This window comes from Gracilinanus agilis, chromosome 4 (assembly GCF_016433145.1).
Source record: "Gracilinanus agilis isolate LMUSP501 chromosome 4, AgileGrace, whole genome shotgun sequence".
NCBI classification, from domain to species: domain Eukaryota; kingdom Metazoa; phylum Chordata; class Mammalia; order Didelphimorphia; family Didelphidae; genus Gracilinanus; species Gracilinanus agilis.
This window is the reverse complement of record NC_058133.1, coordinates 68,768,263-68,792,129: the sequence shown is the minus strand read 5'-3', so window position 1 is coordinate 68,792,129 and position 23,867 is coordinate 68,768,263. Positions and strand designations below refer to the sequence as shown.

General features: G+C 40.9%; 1 protein-coding gene across 8 annotated transcripts in view; it reads right to left on the bottom strand.

Annotated features, from left to right (window-relative positions):
• Positions 1-7,521: 7,521 nt before the first annotated feature.
• The window catches only part of RABGAP1L (RAB GTPase activating protein 1 like), a 605,798-nt gene continuing 589,452 nt past the window's right edge, over positions 7,522-23,867 (bottom strand). For 5 of the 8 annotated variants that reach the window (XM_044674101.1, XM_044674100.1, XM_044674103.1 and 2 more), the window contains 5 exons: positions 17,316-17,420; positions 13,998-14,081; positions 12,367-12,438; positions 10,427-10,624; positions 7,522-7,957 (listed from right to left, as the gene is read on the bottom strand). In XM_044674101.1, the coding sequence (XP_044530036.1) occupies positions 7,805-7,957; positions 10,427-10,624; positions 12,367-12,438; positions 13,998-14,081; positions 17,316-17,420 (612 nt within the window). In that variant the 3' untranslated portion in view covers positions 7,522-7,804. The remainder of the gene's footprint in view (positions 7,958-10,426; positions 10,625-12,366; positions 12,439-13,997; positions 14,082-17,315; positions 17,421-23,867) is intronic. The other 3 variants (XM_044674102.1, XM_044674106.1, XM_044674108.1) reach the window with 1 other exon arrangement.

The window sequence follows — 23,867 nt, the reverse complement described above, 5'->3', positions numbered from 1 at the left end:
AAGGCAGCCAGGTGGTAGCAGTGCGTGATGGCGGGCTGGTGGCCAGGGTGAGCCCTCTCTGGAGGCTCGTGGTTGCCTCTGCCCAGCAGCCCGATAGGAGCTCACAGGGAATAAGGGGAGCGGCTCACAGGCAGGAGAGCAGGAGGGGAGAGCTGAGCCTGGGGCCACTCCGCTGCCCCTCTCACTACACCCCGGGACATTCGCCATTTCATCCCCTCCACCCAGCAGCCCAATGGGAGTGCTTCCTCCTCCCTCCCCAAGTGGGCTAAGGGGGGCAGAGCATTCCCCACCCCCAGTCTGGGTGAGGGGGCAGGACACCCCTTCTCTAAAAGGTTTGCTGTCATTGGTATATGTGGAGAGAGCGCTGGAGTCAGGAAGAGCTGAATTCAGGTTTGGCCATGAGACCTTGGCCCTAGAGTGGTGGAGAGAAGGCAGGAAGGCCAATGAGGACACTTGAAGTAAGCAAATAGTTGCTGTGTGAACGAAGAGAATGAAGGTATAGATATATATGGCAGGATTCAGGAACTGCTTTGAAACGTAGGTGTACAGTGACGGCAAGAGTGAGTTTGGGATATGTGACGACTGAAAATTCTTGAGGCAGTATTTATTACTGTTTTAAGTTAATTTATTACTTGACTACTCAAGACAATCTTAACTGGCCAGCTGACTCCTTCCGCCATCCAATCAGATGTCAAAGAGAGCAAACTCTGCTGGCCTGAGTCTTATTTTTGAGGTCACTCCTCAGCCCCTCCCCTCAGCACCCCCAAGACATCTCTGATTAGTAAATAGCTACTGATGAGTGGACTCGGCACCCCAGCTCATCTCTCATGACTTCATCACAGGAAGAGCGGGTCTAAGGAGGATACCCACACACTCTTCCCCCCTACCATGTGGCTGTGGGCAGTCCAAGAGGATAGCCGAGCACCTTCTTAATCAGGGTTCACTGTGGCTCCCAGCCTTGTTCTTAATCCTATAATCCTTTTTAGATCTAAACAAAAGTTTCCGACCCATTTTCATAGCCCGTTGGAAAAGCTGCTTCATCCTGACCTTAAAATCCTACTGTTTCAGCCTTTCCTTGGGGGAGTGGGGGAGAGGGGGTCAAATTATTTCTTAATTCAATATTATTCACAGATAAAAGATGTTTTGTCCTAACAGAAGTTTACCATTGGAGGATCTTACAAGTGCAGTGGTTTGCCTTTGACAGAAATATTGAATTTTGAAAGGGGGGAGGTTATAGGAAAAAAATGGATGCCTTTATTTGGGTTTCAGGAAACCTAACTTAAAATGTCTGGTAGGCAGCTAGTGATATAAGCCTGAAGCTCTGAGAAAGGAGAGCCTGGACCTGGATAGCTGTAGAGAGACAAGAGCTAACAGCCCATACCACCCCCAAGGGAAATGAGAGGGCCAGGGCCATGCACTATATGGACTCTGCACTCCCCCTGAAGCGAAACATCAGCAGCAAAGCAGGCCCACATCTGAGGACCAAAGCCTTTCCCAGACCAGCCTAGGGTCCAGTTGGGGGGAGAGGGGGAGGAGGAAGATGTCGGGGTGGAGAACATCAACAACTTATAACAATAGGCTCCTGGTGGCCATTTCCTTTGTATTTCTTTTTATTTTACAAGAAATCAATCATTTACACAATGAAAACAAGATACCCTCCAAACAAGTCCTTAACAATTAGAAAAGTAAACATTTGTTGAGACAATGTACAATAAATCGCACTTTTCATAGCAAGCATTTACACTAATTGTACCATACATAATACATGGATTTATGGAAAATGTCTAATTGTCAGTGGTCAGTGATTTGGGGAACAATATGATCAGCAGGATTCTTCTTCTAGCCTTTATAGGGTTTGCACTTGGAGGGAAGAGAGGGGAATATCAGTCAACTCATTTGTTTAAGAAATTTTCTTAAGAGGTTTGAATGAGTCATAGGAACAGTACAGGAAAGCAATTATTAGCACAAAGGTGATTTCTTTTACTTCCTGGGCAGTACAAAGACAGGTATCAGAAAAAAAAAAAAAAGAAGGGTGGGCTGAGAAGGAAATCATTTTTTTCCCCTCATTTAGACTACAAGATCCATGAATTATGTAAAATACTAAAAATAGAAAAACTGGTGCAAAATGCTATTAAGATATCTTGGATTCTGGGACCACCTCCAGCATCAGTCCTCTGCTTTGATGACACTAGTCTTTCAATGTTGTGTTATTTAAAATTCAATTTATATTTATTAGTCTGTGACTAATATATAGTTTTCTCCAAATTACATGCACTGAAACCCTTTACACATTCAATAATTTCCACTGGAAAAAAAGGAAATTTCTGGAAAAATTTCCTACCCAACTTATTTTACAGATGAAAACATTCCTAATAAAACCTTCCAGAAAAATCTGTAGTACAAATTAAGGAAAATATGGATACGTCATTAATGGTTCTGTTTTACTAACAGATTCCCTTGGTGATGAGCTAAACCTTAGTTCTTTATCTGAGGAAATTTACCCGACCTCAGACTGGGAAAGGAAAACCCCTCACACACAGCTGTTGTATATGAAATGACTCTATATATGTCTGATTTTCAAATCCTAACTTTTCAAGCACAGCACTTTCTACATAGTTACTTCCCCAGCTTAATGGCTTTGGTACAGTTGAAGATATTCCATAGAAAGTATCCACTGCAGTATTCTGTGGCTACCTGTGTGAAGGAAAAAGAAGACCCTCACTTCAGGAGGAGTTCTGTCACAACTTTAGCCCAAGAGACATGAACGTGGCAACCAGAGAAAGGAAGAAGAGTTAACAGAGAAGTGAGATTGGGCACCGTGTTGTTTTCTGATGTTGTCTTGGATTCCTTCATGCCTTGATATGTAGGAACATCTAGGTATGTGTGTGGACACATATTCCATGGGCATGATACACCTTTGAAATTTAACTGCTCAGGAAGTCTATCTTAATCTCCAGATTACTGAAGGTTGCCTATTTTTTCTGGAGATGAAACAAGAAAAATATGCTATTTGGAATCTTATTTAAGCTTATCAAAGGGAAATGAGGTTGCACAGATGATAAAGGGCCAGGTCTGGAGTCAAGATGACTCATCTGTTTCCCTGAATTTAAATCTGGCCTCAGACACTAACTAGCTGGGTGTCCCCATGGTAAGTCACTTAACCTTTTTTTGCCTAATTTCCTGATCTGTAAAAAGGAGAAGCAAATGGCAAACCTCTCCTGGATCTCTGCCAAGAAAACCCCAAATGGGGTCAAAAAAGTCTGACATGACTGAAAAATGACCAAATGACAAAATCAGTAAGAGTAGAGAGTGATCATCTTTCTTGATCATTGATCAAAGAGACTGTTTTCTAGAGAAGAAAAGCAAGTAAGGTGATAAAACACTAGAATCACACAATTGATCTACGTCGTGTTTGATGAACGTAGTAGATCAATCAGTAATTAACCTAACCTAAGAAAACTTGAGATTTTACAACAAAGTGTGCCTCTCACAAAGTTACATTTGTAATTCTTATTCTGACTCTCTCTTCTAATATTCTAAGCATCTTAATATATGGCTTATTGGACTTTCAGGGCCAAAAGTTGAGTCATTCTGGTTTTACATATTTTCTTTCATTCTAAGAAATTAAGCCATGAGGCTATTATTTCCTAATAGAGTGTTTTTAAACAAATAAAGTAAGAGAGGAAGAGAAATCGAAACGTCTATATGGGGAAACATTCAAAAAGTTGGAGAAATATAATAAGAGAAGGTAACACCCTATTGATTGTTAGTGACTTCAGCAAAAAGATGATTCTAATATGAAAAGTTAGCCCAAACCACTGGAAAAGGACTGTTGATTTAATAGTAGGGAAGATGAAGAGATGTATTGGTTGCCTTGCAAATTAGGATATATTCCTAACTGGTACATCTACCGATTTTTCTGTAAGCACTTGAGGAAGGTTAATTAAGATCTCTAAATCAAAATAGTCTAGCTAAATAGAACTACTTATGAGATGGTTCCAGATTATAGGAAGCAATTAAAACATATGCACTACTGAATTCAGCTTTGTTTTCTCTGACCTCTAAAAAAAATGAGAAACTTCAAAGAAATAAAAATTTTAAGACATGTATATAAACTAATTTAATAAATAGCACACCTTCTTACAACAATGACCAATATGGAAGTATGTTTTGCATGATAATACACATATGGCCCAGATCAAATTGCATACCATCTCCAATCTGGGTGAGGGAAGAAAGGGAGGGAGACAGTTTAGATCTTGTGATTTTGGGAAGTGTACATTAAAAATTATTACATGTAATCGTGGAAAATAAAATATCTTTGAATTAGAAAAAAAGTAAATAGCACACTTAATTTCATACATAAAAGAAGTGGAATTCAGAAATAGTTTCAAAGAAAGGAATCATTTTTCAAAATGTTGTAAACACTGGATTTTGGAGGGGATTTGTTCTGCACTGTGCATTTTAGGAAAAGAAAATTGAATTAAGATTAAACAACCATGTCAGAAAAACACTCCATTATGTGTAAGAATTTTCAGGTTGCTTGATTGTTTTTTGCTTGGTTCCAGAAAAGAATCCAAGTGAAAAGAAGGGCAGTTTACATAATTCTCTAAAATTAACTGACATCAATCAGTTACTCAACAAGAATTTATTAAGGTCCTCCCACAGTCTGGGCACTGTGCTAGGTACCAGAGACACAAAGATGAAAACGAAGCTGTCCCTGCCCTCTCTGGAATGTAGATCTTTTCAAAGCTTCATTTGTCTCTTGGTCATAAAGTTGAGAGTGATATTCCAACACAGGAGATGAACATTACGTCTTATGTATCAAACTTTGGTCCTTTCTAAATCTTGCATGGTTCCTGCTGCTGGTGGCAAATACATACTTCAGCCTGGGACAGACTAAAGGGGCACGGCAGGCCGTGCCATGCATCACTGTTGGCACTGGATAGGAGAGGAAGCAACTCAGCACTGTTGACAGAAAGTCACTGAAAGCACTAAACGGAATTCTGAAATGTCTTAACTTTCCTTTCAAAACAAGACAACAATTTCTAAATTTGTACAACATGTAAGATATGTTTTTTTTCTCCATCAAATATACATTGAGTTGCATTCATTTTATTTAAAATTAAAGTGCTGTTCTTGTCAGAAAAAATAACAAAAATTATGTAAAATTTTAATATTCACTCACTTCTACATAAACTCTATTAATGTAATCAAAATATAACTTCTAATATCAAGTTCTACATACCCATTTTGGGATCCAAAAAGTCAACTGAACCTCAAGACTGGCCAGCTGAGTCCAAATTTCAGTTTAGATGGGAGGACTTGAATTTTTTGGGAGGGAGGAAGAATGGAGACAGTGGGGAATGAGGAATCTCTTGAGATTAAACATGGTCCACATGACTATTCTGGAAGCATCTACAAAACTACTGCCCAAGTCTGAGTGGGCAGCAACACAACAACTTTATTTTTACTTCTCAACTAAGGAAAACCTTACAATGCAAGCCCAATTCTGCTGGTTCTGAGAAGTGGAAGGCAATAGGGGAGCTCCATGGAATCAGACTCCAGAAGAAATGAGCGTCCTCCACTCAGCTGGCAATTTCATTCAGAAGGCTGAATATCAAGGTGATGGAGTTATGGGACTCAAAGCAGAAATGCCAGATAAATTCAACAGATCTGACTAGATATTTAATGGAAGTTAATGCATTAAGTTAAAAGGTGCCACTTTATACAGAGCATTTTCTAGCCATTATTGTTATACTTTGAAGAAGAGTACATACTTTAAAAACCAAATTATATAGGCAATACTCAAGTCAAAGCTGACACACTGATGAATTAGATAGTATGACCATCACGTTACAAGTTAATACATTCAAAGTTTATAAGTTCAATTTACCAAAAAGGTTCTTATTACTCAAAATGTGAAGGGCCACTAACAGTGGCTAGAATAGCTTTCACAATTTACAGTGTTTTACATGGTTTTCCTTTCTTGATAAATATTTTTCATGAAAAATGTCAGGTAAAACCATCCTTCTTTGAAGGAGCCCTATTTGAGTTGGATCTGAAGAATTAAATCTTAGGTAAACAATGAGTTTTTTGTAAATGGTTACAGTTGAGGGATACATTATTTTTTTAGGATTAAAACTTCCTTTTAGGGTAGGTAGGCAAGACATTTCCTACGACTGAATTTCAGTAAATTCTTCAGGATGAAACTATCATTTGATTTCTGCTTAATCTTCTGAAAGTAAAATATGGCACAAATAAGAGTCCCACTGGCACTACAGCTTCAGATCCTTTGCAAACAAGATGCTTGACAATGAAGCCAATGAAGAATATTATTCAACTCTATTGTACAGACCTGATGGAAGAATTAATTTGGGTCGAAAGCAAATAGGTCCAGAGGACCCCTTTACTGCTGAACAGGTAAGAAAATGGAAAATCTAATAAACAACTAACCTGTTGGGCCTTGTCTGGAAAAATTCCTGGCAAAGGCCTTTTTATATAGACATGTTAAATATAATTTTAAAACATTTCCATCAAATTTTAAACAATAGTTTTACCTTTCAATGAAATAAGTATTTCTATAAACATTTTATATTCAATCAAAAAATGCTACAAATGCCTTTGCACCTCTCCATCTTTGGGATAAAAAGGGCACATTTTCAGAGTTACAGAAATCAGGAAGAGTTACACAGCATAGGACTAAAAGGTTTCAGAGTTGGCCTTTACTTCCCATTTCCATATCTTAAACACAAAATTAGTGTTTCCTTAGCAAGTGCCATCAAAACTAAATGGAATATGCATTCACTTGTCCTGTTCTTCTACTTACTTTTCTTTCATTAGTTCTGATTCCCTACTCAGCCCAGCAGTTGAACCTGGGTACTTCTAGGTGCTCTGGTGACTCTTCTAAAGCTACCGCTCACAAAATACCCTTTGCACTACACTTCCACTAGACTGTCACACTTGAGGCCATGCACACAGGCAGACTCTTGAGATTCATGGTTGGAGCTCTTAAAGGAACTGAGGGCAAGGTGATATGGGCTTTATTTAAGTTTACTGAAACCCCAGTTCCCTTGCTCTAGTGGGCATGCCAGAAAACAAAGGATATGAGAGCCTCTGGAATATCCAATATCTATGGAAGGCGCTCATTTCCAAATAAACCCAGCAGAAAAAAAACCAAAAACTTTTTTTAATGAATCCTTTCAGGAGATTGGTCTGTGGTCATTCTTCTTTCAAAAGCAAAGTGCTTCTCTATAGGATGTTACCATCCCTCTTGTAAACTACTAGGATCACGTCTAGGAGAAGACCTAGACAGTGGTCATGGCCGGCCCCTACAATGTGCTTCATTTTAAGTCCTGAAAATGATCAAGGATTAAATTTCAATCTCTTTCCTTCCCTGACTGATACCCCATCTCCCACCATTGTCAACCTGGAAACAGAAAAAAAAAATCTACTGTTTTATGCAAGATATAAAATAATTAGGAATAATTAGTTCTAAATAAAACATTTAGCTCTGAATTATTTATTTCCAACTTAACATCTAGCTATAATAAAATAAGGTGTAAAAAGGCTGATGGTGGTTTTCAGTGAGGAAGGTGGAAAATAGATATTCAACATAAAACAGGACTCTAAATAACTTTCCTTTGAAAAGCGTCACACCAGATGAATGAGAGATGCTGAAGGATTTCAGTTCGAGGCTTGCCCTCTGGCTTTCCTTAGTTTCCCTCAGAGAGACACTGGGACAATCTGCTAGGGCTTCAGTTGCTTGATTGGTTGTATTCTTGTGCATGGAATATGGCAGGAACTACGTGCTCTCTTTGGGTGGCTGGGATGGCTGAGGCTGCTGGGGTGGCTGTGTGCCTGTGGCTGTTTTGATAGAGTTCAGGGTTTTGCTAAACCAAGAGTTTTTTGCAGCTTGAATTTCATTCATGAGGGCTCCTCTCTGGTGTTCAAGCTCCTAAAGAAAGAAAGAAAGAAAGACAATCACCTGATTACAGGATTTTTCTCTGCATATGAAACCTATCCCATAGAAGCTATTTAGCTATTTCTAGACCACCAAGGATAGTCTGATACCAGCAGTAAATTACATTGACTAGAGATGAAGGCAATGAGGACAGACAACATCCTTCAAGAAACTGGGCAGTGAGAGGAAGGAGGAAAAATGGAGCAATCACTTCCTAGGTTTAAATGGGCTTTAATATGGTCTGGGGAAAAGTGTGTTGGACTGGGAGTCAAACTTTGATTTGGACCACTAGCTGGCCATCTAACTGGCCATCAGCATCCTCAACTGGAAAAGAAGGATGCCGATGCAGACTTCTTCAAAGTCCTTTACTGCTCCCAACATTCTAAGACAATCGTCTTGTTCTAGGAAAAGGTGGTGGAGCTAAAGAGAAGTGTGCTGCACTTCCATCATGAACAAAATAGAGATTCAATATGGAAGGGAGGGAGGGATGAAATAGAAGAGTTTTGTTTTTGTTTTGTTTTCCAGAGAAGAGTTTTGTTTTTGTTTTGTTTTCCAGAGAAGCGTTTTCTCTTTTGAATTTGTAGCATTAATTTAGATTTAGGTTGAATTCTCTGATACGATGTTAGGTTGACATTTGAGAGCTGTAATATATTTCATTATGGTAATAGATTTATGAGGTTCTAACTCTCCAGACTATGTATGCTAGGTGCTGAACAAAATAAAAAAGGGGAAGTTTCTTACCTCAGGCACTTAAAACGGTATCTCTCCAACCCTAGAACAGAGGCCTAAGCAATGCCAGTTCATATTTCGCTGTTTTGTGTGGCACTAGTGCAACACACACACAGTCACTGATAAAAGGGGATGGAGAAATTTGGGCAACAGATGCCAGAGCTTTGCCCACTGTGGGGTGAAACCCATTTACAATACTTGACACTGATTAAAGCAGGAGCATCTTTAGAGAGACAGAAACCTTGAGGTCCAAGTCATGACAGGAGAGGGGGAAACAAGGCCATCCAAGGTACTTTGGGCAGCAAAGGGGCTTAATAAGTGGTTGTGGAGCAAATTGTTCAAAATTCCTGGATAAATGAATACAAAGGACTAGGCTTCAGGCACTACAGAGCCTGGGGATGGGGGTACAAAGCTTAAAAGTGATGCTTTGTCTCTTTAGAGAAATAGGACACTAACTTTAAAAGTCAAAGGACAGGGGATTTTCTTTTTATCTTTCTTCCTCTCTTTTCCTTTTTCGCTGTTCACTTGTTCTTTCTTTCCCTCCTTCCCTTTCTTCCTATTCGCTCATGCTCCCTCCTTCCTTCCTTCCTTCCTTCATGTCCATGATGGAAGTGCAACAAACATTCATGGACCTGATCCCGCTGCTGAGTGGCATGGGAGCTCCGACCTGCTCCATGCACAACCTGGGCTGGTTTGCCCCTCCTCAGGCAGCTTGGTGGGTCTCCAATCCTAAAGGATCACCTTATTGCTATGGGATTTTGGACATACACTGGATCAGCTTTAGTCTACTGCAGCTTAGAACTCTTGAGATCAAGTGATCCACCACCATCCTCACTAGTACACATAAGTGTCACCATGGAGGGAATTTTCCCTAAAGGACATTAATTTACATTAATATAAGAAGAGATTATGTTGAAGAGAATTTTGTAAGACTATTTCAAAAGGTGCTTGAGATGGGTGACCAGAGAGAAGAAAACTTGAATTAAGTCTTTAACAGTTCTGCCATTTTTAGAATGTTTAATTCATTTTAGTAAGACATACGTCTGTCCATACATCTGTCCATCTATCCATCCACCTACCTAGCTATCTAAGCAAACCAAGGATCTGTGATTTGATCATCTACAGCATGTGGTCTCTGTGAGATGCCATGACTAAAAAATTCACTATTTTGTGGCCACTGTGGCAACGAGTCTTTCTGCTTTTAGCCAGACCAACTAGTCCTTTACCAAGAAACATACAGAGGAGGGCAGCTGGGTAGCTCAGTGGATTGAGAGCCAGGCCTAGAGATAGGAGGTCCTAGGTTCAAATCTGGCCTCAGACACTTCCCAGCTGTGTGACCCTGGGCAAGTCACTTGACCTCCATTGCCTTCCCTTACCATTCTTCTGCCTTGGAGCCAATATACAGTATTGGCTCCAAGGCAAAAGGTAAGGGTTAGAGAGAGAGAGAGAGAGAGAGAGAGAGAGAGAGACAGAGAGAGAGAGAGAGAGAGAGATACAGAGTCCATTAAAGGGTCCAGCCTGATAGGAATATAATTTTCAACAGCTCAGGTTGGTCTCCAACACATGACGAGGCAACCAACTAGGACTGATAAATAATGACAACTGCCTGCTCCTTTCTTAGCTGTTTAAAAGAGATGGAGTCAAAGCTCGTGTTCAAGAGACAAGAGGAGCTGAGCACTTGGCGTGAGACTGGGACGGGCCGGTGGCCCTGAAATTCCTCCGCCCGGCACCAACCTGGATTTTACATTTCGCCTCCACCAGCTGCAGCTTGGTCTGGGCCAATTCCAGCTCCATTTCCCGAAGTTGTTTCTTGAGTGAGTCCTTTTCATCGTCCATCTCGATGCCCTGGTTTTCTTGGCTTATGGCTGATAACTTCAGGGCTCCTTCCTTATTGAAAATCTCACTGCAGTGCTTGCACGCCATCACCTTGCCCTGAAACATCCGAGCAGAGAAGCAGTTATATGTGGGTTCAGGGCACGGCACACTCCCCAGAATGCTGCTGTGTCTGTCCTTCGCTTACAGTGATTGCCTGCACACGCAGGCACTATGTAGTGGGAGGAGGAGCGGATCTGGAGCTAGGAAGTCTGCGCTCAGACTCCGTATTTGCTCTGAGCCTCAGTTCTTCCATCTGTAAATTTAGAGGATTGCACTAGATCATCTTTAAAGTCCATTTAGTTCAAATCTTACTGGACCATGATCTTTCTCTGACATACGGGGGGGTCTATCTTATATTTCAAATATAAAATAACAGCCCTGGAAGAAGTCTACAAGACCATCCAGTGCATTTTCTTGGAACCTGACAACATGCTATTCTAAGCATCTAAGACTAATAGCATTCTCCTTCAAGAGAAGAGGAAGAAGGGGCAGCTAGGTGGTTCAGTAGAGAGAGCCAGGCCTAGAGACAGGAGCCTCTGGGTTCAAATCTAGCCTCAGACCCTTCCTAGGTGTGTAACACTGGGCAAATCACCCAGTGTTACACCCCCCACCCCCTGCCATTGCCCAGCCCTTACTGCTCTTCTGCCTTTGACCCAAAGGTAAGGGCTCTAATTTTTTTTTTTAAAATGGGGTAAGCACTGGGCTTTACAAAAATCATCTTATTTGATCCTCAGGACAACCCTGGGAGGGAAGTACTGTTTATTATTCACAATTTATTGGGAAGGAATCTGAAGCAAACAGAGATTACATGTCCAGGGTCTGAAGCTGGATTTGAATTCAGGTCTTCCTGACTTCAGGCCCAGCACTCTATCTGCCACCAGGCTGCCTAGAAATCTTCCTGAATCAAGACTTCAGAGGAGTGTGTTCTCCAGCCTCCCAGTCCTTAATACGAGAGATGCATCCTCAAGTACCTCTTTAGAGATGAGAAAAACCAGGCCTGGCAAGGTTAAGGGACCTCCTTGAGGTCACACGGGCTAACTAGGCCAGAACTCAGTGCAGCCGTTCTAGAGGAGGCTGCTTTTCTGTTTCCCCTCTCTGACCCGAAAAAAAAAAAAAAAAAGAATCCGAGATGAATGGAGGAATACAAGGGGCTATTAGCAGTTTTTTGAGGATTATCAGAATCAGTTCCTGATCATGTAAACTAATTCTACTTGTAAAAAATAACCCATTCCCAACATATTTAAAAACCTGAACATAAAAACCGCCGTCTACAGCCGAATAAAAAAATATTTGGGGGATTTCTGTACCCCACTCCCTTTCAGTGGCATCTACACTGGAGAGCTGTTTTAAAGCTCCTTAGGAGGAAATGCCAATTCTAGTTAGAATTTGCTCCCCCCACCCATTACATGAAAGGTTTGTAAATTTAACACGTAAATAAGAAAGCTGACCACGAGGTGGCAGTATACAAGCAGAATCTGAGGGGCTGATTTGGGTCTCGGAAGGATGTGCTCCATCTCGGTTTCCCCACCGCCCGCCCCCAGGGAAGTGGCGGTGGGACCAAGGGCTTCTCTCCCGGGAGCTCAGCCCTTCCAAGGGCAGCACCCAGCCGGGAGGTAAGAGTCTGGGGCTCAGGAGCCGAGAATAAGCCCGCTCAGACCCTGCCCCCGAAGGGGGGGGGGAGCTCGGGGATGGGGCCACGTGGGGCGGAGGTCCTCCTCCTCCTCCTCCTCCTCCTCCTCCGCCACCGCTGCCCGCTGCCCGCCCTCGGGAAGCGCGTGCCAGATGGTTCATTCTCTTACTTTGACAACTTCCAGTTCCTCCTTGTTGGCCGCTTGCTGTTTTTCTAGTCTGGTACTCAGCTGGGAGCAGATCTAAAGGAGAGAAAGAGAGTTTCCTTGTTGGAAAAGGTCAGCTTTCTAGACTGTGCGCCGCGGCCAAAGGCTTCCACACAACACGGGGGAGTCTGGGAAGCGCTTAGCTCCTCTGAGTTCACCCTGACCCGGGGGGAGGTGCTGGCATTATCCTCATTTAACAAAGGAGGAGACTGAGGCTGACCAAGGGGAAGTTCGGGTTTTGTCCCTGGTCGGACAGCCAGAAGGGGTCAGAGGCAGGATCTGAACTTTGATCTTTAGATTCCAATTTGGATGCTGTGATCCGACTACAGAGCTGGTCCTCTGAGTCACCCGACGTCGCCCCGCTGGGCATTTGCAGGGAGATGTCTCCCGGGTCACTCCGAATGGAGAGCACCCATCTGACATGAGAGCTCGATTTGGTTTTCTCACTTCGCTGATGAGTGACTTCGTTTCAACCCGGAACCAAGCCACCAGCTAATACTCCTGAGCCTCAACTTACTGTTCAGACTGGAATCTGATTGGCTACGGCACTGGATAAGCTGCCTTGTCCAGAACCACAAAAATGTCCTTTGAGGAGAAATATAGTGAATTAGGCCAAAAAGAAAAAATGACCCTTAGGTTAACTGGTCTGAAATGAGATGTCCCCAAGTCAATGAGTCAACTGCTCAGCAGTTCAGGCTTTTGAGGCAGAAAAGGGCTATTGGTGTTGATAGGCTCCAGCAGTAAAATGGTTATACTACTTAGTATCTTCTGTCTGGGCCCATTATGAAACAAATGAAATAATGGTATCAAATTCTGTGGATAAAACAAAAATTCTTCTTATTAATAAAGAGAAAAGGCAAATGAGTCTTATGGAGCAAATATCAACTTGAAAAGGTGGAGTTTTCCCTTAAATATGTTGCTAACAAAACTGTGACAAATAGAAGGATAAAGTCCCAGCAGCAAACAATTTTGTCTATTCCTTAGCGGCTCAAGATCGGAACCCAGGCCCTGCCAGTAAGAGGATTCTGACAGAAATCATTTCTCTGATGGTGTCAAATAATGTGAACAGGCTGCAACTTTGAATACAGCCAAGAGCACAAAGTGGGGTGGCAGTGGCATCATGCAAAAAAGAAAAACCGAAAGGCAACTAAAATTCTAGGTTTTCTGGTTACTCAAGTGCCTGCCAAGAAAAAACAAAAACTCCAAAATGAACCATCAGATGAATGGCAATTCTGCATACCGATGGAGTGAAGCAGCCTAATGTGGACATGCATGGGCCGCTGTAGTAAAGCACACATCTCATCCCCCCGGAGATAGCTGTGAATTGAGATAGCTTCTGTTTTCATTCCAGGCATTCTCCCCTGCCCCAGTGATCTCTTCCCTAAAACCTCAGAAAGAACCACAAAACATAAGCTCCTAAACTCCATGAAAACAGAAACCAGGACTTAACCAAACTGAATCTCCCAAGGGCTAGCTGAATGAAGCTGAATGGATGTTTGCTCAATCTAATTTTAAAAACTTAAAATGTCTTATGGAAAGAAAAAGAGAGGGTTTCTGATGCCCTGTCAAGAGAAGAGAAGGTGGTCTGTTTATACCTGTTTATACTCAGCAATGATGGCTGTTGTTTTCTTTATTTCTGATTCTGCCTTCTCGAGCTGTCTCCTGAAGACTTCTTTTAGCTAGAGAGAACAAGGAGGAGAGGAAGAGGGTACAGCCAGTGATCAGTCTAGTTTCACAAATACCTTCCTTTAAGTCTAGTCAATCAAATTATCAATAACTGTAACAATAGGAATAACAAATGCAAATTATCGGCACAGCAGCTAGGGCTCAATTTTCTGAATTCCCATCTTCCTCAAAGATATGATAAAGCTGGCCTCTTTTCTTTGAAAAGATTTCTCTGTGAACATCAATAAAAAGTCAATAAACAATTAGTAAGGACCTACTATGTGCCAGGCACTAGGCCTGAGGATACCAAAAGGGCAAAAGACAGTCCCTGCCCTCAGGGAAGTTATGATCTAATGAATGGGGGAAGACAAGAGACACAGAAAAAGCTGAAAAGTGTGTTTGTGTGTGGGGGGGGACGACAGTTAGTGAGCAATATTATTGTAATATTCATTATATTTATTATTTGATAATTGGTATTACTAGACAAAGTGCTTATCCAGACATATTCGGAGATCTTAACAGAAATTAAAAATTCCTAAAAAGTAGAAAAGTCTTCTCCTTCCCACTCTGCAGTTGCCTGCTTCTGTCTTCCTGAGAGGGCACTCACTCTCCAAGTCCCTAGACAGCACAGTCTTATAAGTAAGCCCTGAATAAAGAAATACAAGTTTGTGCGACCCCCTAGCCCGCCACCAGCCCCTGCTGCTCCATTCCTAGAGGTGGGGAAGGAGGTGACAACAGCCAGAGAGGCAGCCAGTGACCAGGGGAGGATGAAGGAGACAGTCAGTGAGCCGGAGCTCGGTTTCCACAGAAGGAGGCATGCCGGCACCTGGATTCTCACAGGGAACAATTAAAATATAATTATACATCCTGCATTTAAAACCACAGCCCTGCATTTTAGCTTGAAAGCAGCAGAATTTTAAGTGCAGCAGCATTCGTGCGGGAGAGCCCTGAAAAGGTGAGCTCTGCTCTGCCAAGTTCCTGAACAAGAGGATGTTCAATATGATTGTACATAGTCCAAATGAATGAAGAAAGAGCATCTTCTGGTGCAGATGCCTGTATTATTAATGAGCTGGGCTAGAGATTCACTAATTTGTAAAACACTGTAATTTACAGCTGGTTTCCCTATAATTAGAGCTTGTTTGTGAGATCCCATCATGCTTGTTACCTCCTGAGATTGCTGAGAGCAAGCTGTAGATTCTGCTGATACAGGCCTCACCAGTCATATTTATTTCTGTTCTCCAGAATGCGTTATTTGGAGACATGAACAGTAAATGATACCAAGAAGATGAAGGGAGACTAGGTGCCTGGACAAATACAAATTGTTACCCAGCTGTAGAAATGGGTGATGGAAATCCATTGACAGTTCATACCTTCTCTGCCAATAGTCTTTTTTATTTCCTTCCCAAATTAAACTTTCACAAAACAAAAACCATTAACCCTGGGCAGCTGAGTAGCTCAGTGGATTGAGAGTCAGGCCTAAAGACGGGAGGTCCTAGGTTCAAATCTGGCCTCAGACACTTCCCAGCTGTGTGACCCTGGGCAAGTCACTTGACCCCCATTGCCTACCCTTACTACTCTTCCACCTATAAGTTAAAACACAGAAGTTAAGGGTTTAAAAAAAAAAACCATTAACCCCCCACAAAACTAGGAAACTGATTGCTTTAAAGGTGGTAGCATTCTGGTTTTTGGAGTCTCAAGACCTGGGTTTGTCTAACCTTGGTTAGACAAATCATTTCATCTCCGTGGGTCTGTTTCCTTGCTTGTCAGAATCAATGGCCTTGAAAGTCTCTTTCTGCTCCAAATTTGTGATCCTATCATCACAAGTTTCACCTCCTATCTCTGTTAAGGTGGTAACAGATAACAAAATAGACAAGAGGCAGGGAGGAAGGTCTAAGTTTCAAAAACCTAAAATAATCAGCAAGGCAAAAAATCATCTCCAAGGCTCATAAAAGAAATCAGGGCTGGGGCTCAGGCCAAATGTCCCAAAACCTTTTGTGCCACTCCACTGAAATTAAAATAGCTAGTTAGTTTTTAAAGCTCTGAGAAAATGCTAAAATTACATGCTACCCTTTAATGACTGAATTTATTGGTAGTTGCTCCGGTTTATCTAGTTTTAAGTCTTTGAAATGCTGGATATTTAAATATTTAGAATTTCTCTATCTCAGAAGAAAACTCAGAATATACAAGTCGATAGAAGTTAATAATCAAGATTTAAGAAGTCTATGTACACTTTACAATTGCTTGGTTCTAATTAGTAAAAGTGAAGAAAGCACTTCTAAAATTGGCTTTTGGCCGAGGCAGTGGTTGGTTGTAAAGATCTAATGCAGAAAACAAATCTATATTAGCTTTTTGGGCCCTTATTTCTGACACCCAGGATGTAAGGGAGGAAGAGCACTGATGAAGTAATAAGTGCTTCCTTGGGGAACCTACTAATTCACAATACTTGGGGCTAAAAGTCTAGTCTATTGCCATTATTATACTCTATTACTTTGGAATAGTGCTCTCTATCAGGTAAGTCCTTAGTAGATCACAGGATCATAGATTCAGAGCTGGAAGAGACATTGGAAACCACTGAGTCCAACCCCATCATTTTACTAATGGGGAAACTGAGGCATGGGGAGGTTAGGACCAGGGTCACACAAGTAGAAAGTGGCAGCTTTCTTTCATGCTACCACGCTGCAGAGTAATAGCTTAAAGTCTGGTCCTCAGAGAATTTTAGAGTGCTGATGGGAGCATTTCAGCTTCATGCTCCTAATATGGATGAAGGGAATTTCTCTTGACTGGTTGAAAGAGTCATGTGTGGCCACTCCCATCAGAAGTCATTTCTGATGGCTTTTAGCTCCATTTCCCAACTATAAGCCACACCAGAAAAGTCAGCTATACTAAGGGAGCCTGATGTCAAACATTGCCTTATTTAAAGCTCTTGGCTTGTATCTCTCCTTTACTCAGTGCAGAGCCAACTATTCCAATAGCCTTACTCAGATACTTCATTGAAGGCAAATCCCAGTAAATGTTCCTATTCCTTTTTGAAAGGCCACACAGAAAGGAGAAAAGACTCCCAGAGCCCCTGCTCCCAATGGAACTTGTAGTTTTAATGCACAATCCTAAGAAAATAATTCTAAAGGCTCCCCCATAAAACATCCTTGATTTTGAACAAATCTACTGTGATAGCTTGGTTGGTTTGTTTGTTTTCCTGAAGATAGGTAGCCCCTAGTCAATAAATTGACTGTAAGAAAGACTCAAAATACCTGAGCGGTTTCTTCCTCTTGTTTCCTCTTCTCTTCTTCAGTTTCCACTAGTCTCTGTTTGGTCAGGAGCAGCTCTTTATTTAAAACATCTGCCTTGTCTTCTGCCTGTAATCACAGGGAAATTTGGTGTCATGAGTGTGCATGTACTTGTAACATTTCCTCGGGTCCTAAATAGTTTTTCAACACTGGCAAGGCTAATCTGGCTATCTACAGGAAGGTGGAAATTCTCTGTAATGGATGTGTGCATTCATACCTTCTTCTCTATTATTTCTAACACACCTATCCACTCTCTACAACCATGGCTTATTAAAACACGATGACACTTTGTGGAGGTGTCCCCTGAGATGCTCTCTTATGCCCATGGCTCTTTTTGCTCTACATACCTTTCTCTTAGGGATAATGGCTCCTGCACTGAATTATCTCAGAATCACAGAATTTTAGAGGTGAAAGAACCCTCAGTGGTGACGCTTAGTCAAATTCATTGCTGAAGAGGAAACCTGTCAATAACAAACCTTACCAAATCAACTTGCCTCTGCTTTAAGACCTCCATCTTTAGGCAAATGATGCTAATCCTCTTTATCTGGCCCTCCTTCTTCTTCTGAACTCCAGCTCCTCTTTACCATCTGCCTGTTGGTCTCCCTCTGGACGTGCCACAAGCAGTTCAAACTCATTATGTCCCAAATGAAACTTCCCTATTGCGTTCAATCCACTGTTCTTCCTGACTTCCTTATTTTGATTGAGGACACTAGCATCCTTTTAGTCCCCCACGTTCCGAACCTCTGAGTTATCTTTGATTCCTTCCTTCCCCTCATATCTGATCAATTGTCAAGTTCTGTCACTTCTGCCTCTACAACATTCTTTACATCTGTCAATCACCACTACCCTAATTCAGGCACCAGTAGTAGTACTAGTAGTAGTAGTTCTTGTTCTTGTTCCCCTTCCTTCTTCTTCTCCTCCTCCCTTCCTCTTTTTTTTATCAATAGAATTTATTTCCAGGTATCTCAGCCCTTCCCTCCCCACACCACAGAAGCATTCATCCATAAAACAGATACGTGTGTATATATAGATATATATGTATACACACATATAGATGATATCTTTTGTGTTTCTTCTTCTCAATTCATTCTTTGGAAATGCACATTCACAAGTTATTCTTCAAATATTATATCTGTAGCTGTATATAATGTTCTCTTGGTTCTACTTATTCCACTCTTCATTATTTCATGTAGTTCTTTTCAAGTTTAAAAAAAAATTAATCTAGTCATTGTTTCTCATGGCACAATAGTATTCCATCACAATCACATAACATGATTTGTTTAGCCATTCCTCAATTGATGGACATCCCTTTGATTTTTAGTTTGTTGCTACCGCAAAGAGAGCTGCTATAAATATTATGAAATGTATAGGTTCTTTTCCCTGATTTCCTTAGAAAATGGTCTCAGTGATAATAGTATCGCTAGGTCTAAGAGTATACACAGTTTTCTAGCTCTCTGGGTATAATTCCAAATTGTTCTCCAAAGTGATTGAACCAGTTCACAGTTCCACCAATAATGTATAAGTGCCCATCCTTTTCCACATCTCCAATATTTGCCACTTTAGTCAGTCTAAATAGGTGTGAGATAATTACCTCAGAAATGTTTTGGTTTGCATTTCCTTAATCAGTAGTGACTTAGAGCATTTTTTCATATACCAATATATGACTTTGCTGGCTCTTATTCCCATACATTTGACAAAGTTATCCATATTTTAAATAGGACACCTCGATCCAAGAGACCATCTATGAAAAAATTTCCCCCAATTTTCTGCTTTTCTTCTAATCTTGGCAACACTTATTTTATTTGTACAAAAGCTTTTCAATTTAATGTACTCAACACCTAGTACTTCTCAGTTCCAATTTTACCAGTAACAGGATTGGTGTCTCTTTGGTCTTTTCCTTCTCTAATCCATTTTTCATAAATCAATACTGCTAACAAGCCTTCCATAATATTGCTTTTCTACCTTTCTTTTTGAACTCATTCCGATTACTGTCCTTCATGTTCTTCCCATGCCTTTGCCTAGGTTGCTGGCTGGAATGGCACTTTGTCCTCACCTCTGCCTTTTAAATCTCTAGTATCTTCCCTAGCACAGCACAAGAACCACTTCTTACAAAAGGTTTTCCCACTTCGCTTAGTGGTTTGTGTCAAAGTCAATCTGCATAAATTTGCATTTGTTTGCCTGTATATAGGTTATATTTTTTCCAGTGGAATAGAAGCACCTTGCAGGTGGAGATTATTTCATTTTTGTCTCTGTCTACCCAGTGCCTTGCACACTGTGGACTGTAAATGAGCATTTGTGGACCTCAATGGAATACTGAGGACTGTTCTCATCGGTATTCAGGTGGAGTTGCTGCAAAGGCTGACAGTTCTCCTCACACTGTAGCCCAGGAAGACTCTTCTCTGGTGTAGGGTGACAGCCACCCATTGTAATGCTACCATGATTTTCAGGACTCCAGTTTCTGAACACATTGTTGGGCAAAGAGACCTTTATTCCTGAACAATCAGCCCATTCCTCACAGCTGTGTGCCAGGTTGTCCTGTCTGTTGGTGGGGCTGTTTTCCATTAGTTCCTACAGCCATGTTTCATCATTTGAAATTGTGCAGCCTCAAGTCTCTTCTGCTCTCTCTGCTTCTTCTTATTCTCCCACTTCAGCCTGCCATATAACAATCTAGTGACTCTCTTGTCATCATCTCTTCTCTGTACAGAAACCCCAACTTGTTCCCAAGCTCTGACAGATGTCGGTGTCATCAAACCCGCTGGTTTTTATTACTTCTAGGTAATTACCTTATTACCTCTAGGATCAAATACAAAGTCTTCTTTGTGGCATTTAAAGATCTTCACAATCTGGCCTCAATCTTCCCTTGCTGGCCTAATTATAATTTACAGCCTTTCAAATTCCTTACTCTACCATCAAACTGGTCATCTTTCTGTTCTTCATGCATTTTCCATTTCCCAACCCTGTATCTTTGTCCCAGTTTGTCTGTCCCTCATGCCTGGAATGCAAGACCTCCTCACTTCCACCTCTTAGAATCCCTCCATATTCAGCTCAAGGGCCATTCTCTACAGGAAGACTTTCTGGATCCTTTCTGGATCTCATCCTGCTCCCCACCCCAGGCACTTCGCATCTATTTTACGTAGACCCATACATCAATAGAAAGTAGGTTCCTAGAGGGCAAGGACTGTCTTTGTATATCCAGTAGTGAATCCAGTACCTGTCCCAGAATAGACATTTAATGTTTTTTGATAAACTGTAATTTTTGGATTTTAGTAATACTTTATGCCAGTTGTTGGTAGCAAGAGTACCAAGAGACTGCAGACAAAGAAATACATTCATGGGCAAGGTGGCTGCCTAAGCAAAACACATGGACTCAAAATGGCTCCCCAAATTGGAAATCTCTGAATAGCAAGAAGCGTGGAATGCCAAGAGAAAATGTTGGATCCAGAATGTATGAGCGGACAGTGTAATTAGCAAATGTCTCAGAAGTGCATGGACACTGTGCTGAATTGGCAAGAGCAGGGCAGGTAAGCTGACCCCAGACACTAAAGAAATTCGGCAGGCAGAATTCTGATAAGCCACCAAGGCTGGATTCTAATATCTGTGCAGGGAAAACAGTTTCCTCTGAAGACAAAAGAATTTCAAGCTTTTGGCCCAAGACAAAAGGACTTTACTTCCAAAGTATTCAAGGAGAACTAGAAGTGGAAATGCCTAGAAATAAATGTCCAAACTGGGTAGTTTTAACTTTTCCAACGTGTCTAGAAAGTCGTAGCCCAAGAATCTCTCATACTCCAGGAAATGAGCTTGTGTCTTCTGAATAGATGATTAAATATTCTGAGCCACAACAGACTTGGGTGTGAGATAAGGAGTCATTCTGGAGAAGTGCAGGAAAAGACCATGGATTCAGAGGCATGGTTCCTGCAGAAAAAATACTGACATGTTCAGAAGAGACAACCAAAATTCACTCAAGCAGTGGAGGGATCAGCTAGGAAGGAAGTTCTTTCTGTTCTTTCTCATGCCACATCTCTAGTCCCACAGGGTTCTGTGGTATTGTGAAGCTGGCAGAGTGGCTACACTCTAGGACTGCACATGGCATTATCCTAGAGCATCCCAATTTTCCACAATGCAACTGTTACATCTTTGTCATTAGATATTTTGCCGCTGCCAGAAATCTATGGTAAAACAAAGATGCCATCATTCATAGGTATGCCAGAGATTTTAGACAAATGCTATTTTGTGTGTGTGTGTGTGTGTGTGTTATCCTCAAAGTCTTAAAGCTTAAATGTGTACTATTTTGGGATGCCCTGTATGTATATGTATAATTGATTTCTTTTGTAATTCTACATATTTTATGCATTTAAAAACATGATTCTAAGAAGGGGACCACAGGCTTCACCAGAATGCAATGTGTTCATGAATACACAAACAAGATTGAGAATCTCAGAATTAGTCCAACTTCTTGCTCATTACAGAAATATCTTCTATAGCTCACCTTTGATGGATGGTCATCCAGTATCTAATAGAACATGCTAGTTAACAGGGAACTCACTACTTTGGGAGGCAGCTTATTCCCCTGTTGAACAGTTCTAAGCACCTTAAGGTTTGAAAAGTCCTTTACAATATTATCTCCTTATATCATCAGAACAACCAAGGGTAAAAGATGTTATTGTTGCCCCCATTTTACAAGCAAAGAAACTAAGGCAGACATATGTTAAATGTTTTGCTCAGGATCATAGTTAGTGAGTGTCAGAAGTCAAAACTGAACTCTCTTCTACACTAATCTGAAGTCCACCTCTGTGTAACATACAGGTGGCTCTAACCTCTGAAGAAAAAGCTGAAGTCTACTTTGCAAGATAATCTTTTGGATATATGACTATAGCAATAGTGTCTCCCTTTAGTTTATTTTTTTTCAAGGCTAAATACTCAGTTCTTCTGTTGTTTTTTTGGAAAAAGAATTCTCTTATAACCTAAATATAATTCCCTTAAATTTATCAGGTTCATAAACTTTATTTTTTTTATTTCAGGTTTTAAAATTTTTATTTTTGTTTTTTTTCAGCTGAAGTTCTGTATTAAGTATTCAAAAAGCATCCTACTACATGCTCATGCTATTAAAATGGTTTTGAGTCTCATGACACAATGGTCTTGATTTGGGCAATAAGAGTGGCATATGCAAATGCATCAAGAAGATTACTCTTAGTTATTTCTAATTAGCACCTAAATAATTGCTGATACAGCAACCATTCATTAATATTAACTAATTAACAGTTCCTGTCACACATTCTTTCTGTCAAGAGTCTCTGAGACTCACTTTATCCACAGATAAATACTCTGACTATGCCAAAGAATAAAAAAGACCAACCAGAAGTAAGTGTGAATAGTACTGTGGACCTCTTAACAGTTGGACCAATGTAAGAGAGAGGGAATTAGTTTTAATAATTTACTAATTAGCAGAATTAGCCTAAAGTAGAAGGGAATAGTGCTATGACCCTACTAATGCAGGATCTACCTGAGGCAAGTGTGAATAAATAATGCTTTGGGCTTGGGTCCCATGTGGGCAAAGAACCTGTAAATGTAGAAACCAGCCCTTCATTGATATCATTCAGCTGTTTCATTCATGTCTGACCCTCCATGACTCCATTTGGGTTTTTTCCCTGGCAAAAACAGAGGAGTGGTTTGCACTTCCTTTTCTAGCTCATTTTACAGATGAGGAAACTGAGGCAAACAGGGTTAAGTGATTTTGCCAAGGGTCACACCAGTATCTGAGGCCAGATTTGAACTCAGGAAGGTGAGTCTTTCTGATTCAATTCCAAGGCTAGTGCTCTATCTGCTCTATCCATTGCAGCCCATCTTCGTCTTTAGTTCTACCCTAAGATTCATCCCTGTCAGACATGCTGTCAGGAAAATGGGGCTAGACCCAAAGCTGTGAGTAGCACCTAATTTTGCTTCCAAACAAGTTGTTTTGTGATTCACGGTCCCTAGAGAGTCAACCCAAGTCATCAACAGTTACTGAGAACTTGGTTGGTACTAAATAACCCCATTAACAACAGAAACTTGCCCCAGTATGGAAGGTATATTGATTATAACACTGCCATATTGGTTCCTTTAATAGACTTCTTAAAGGACTTCAAGCTTGTGGTATCAAAGCAACATGGCATTCATACATTATAAATACCACAATGAACCATTTGAGAGAAACTGTTTCTTTTTTGTTCAAACAGTACTATTAGAATGAATAAGGTCATTTTATACTTCCTTGAAATACTTTCTGGACAAACTGGCAGAACAGGATAAAGAAACTAGCAATCTACTTCCTATGTTTCAGAAAGGCAGATTCTGGCCTGGGAAATAAAAGGGAAGAGACAGTTCTACTATTTTCCTAAATAGTAAAAAGGATTTAAAAAAAATTATTAAAGCAACAGGGACTTAGAGCTCCTACTACAAAGATGCCAGTTACTCCTTTTCTTCCTGTTTAAAAATTCCTTTCTGGGACTGGAAAGAATGGAAAAGACCAGAATAAGATAA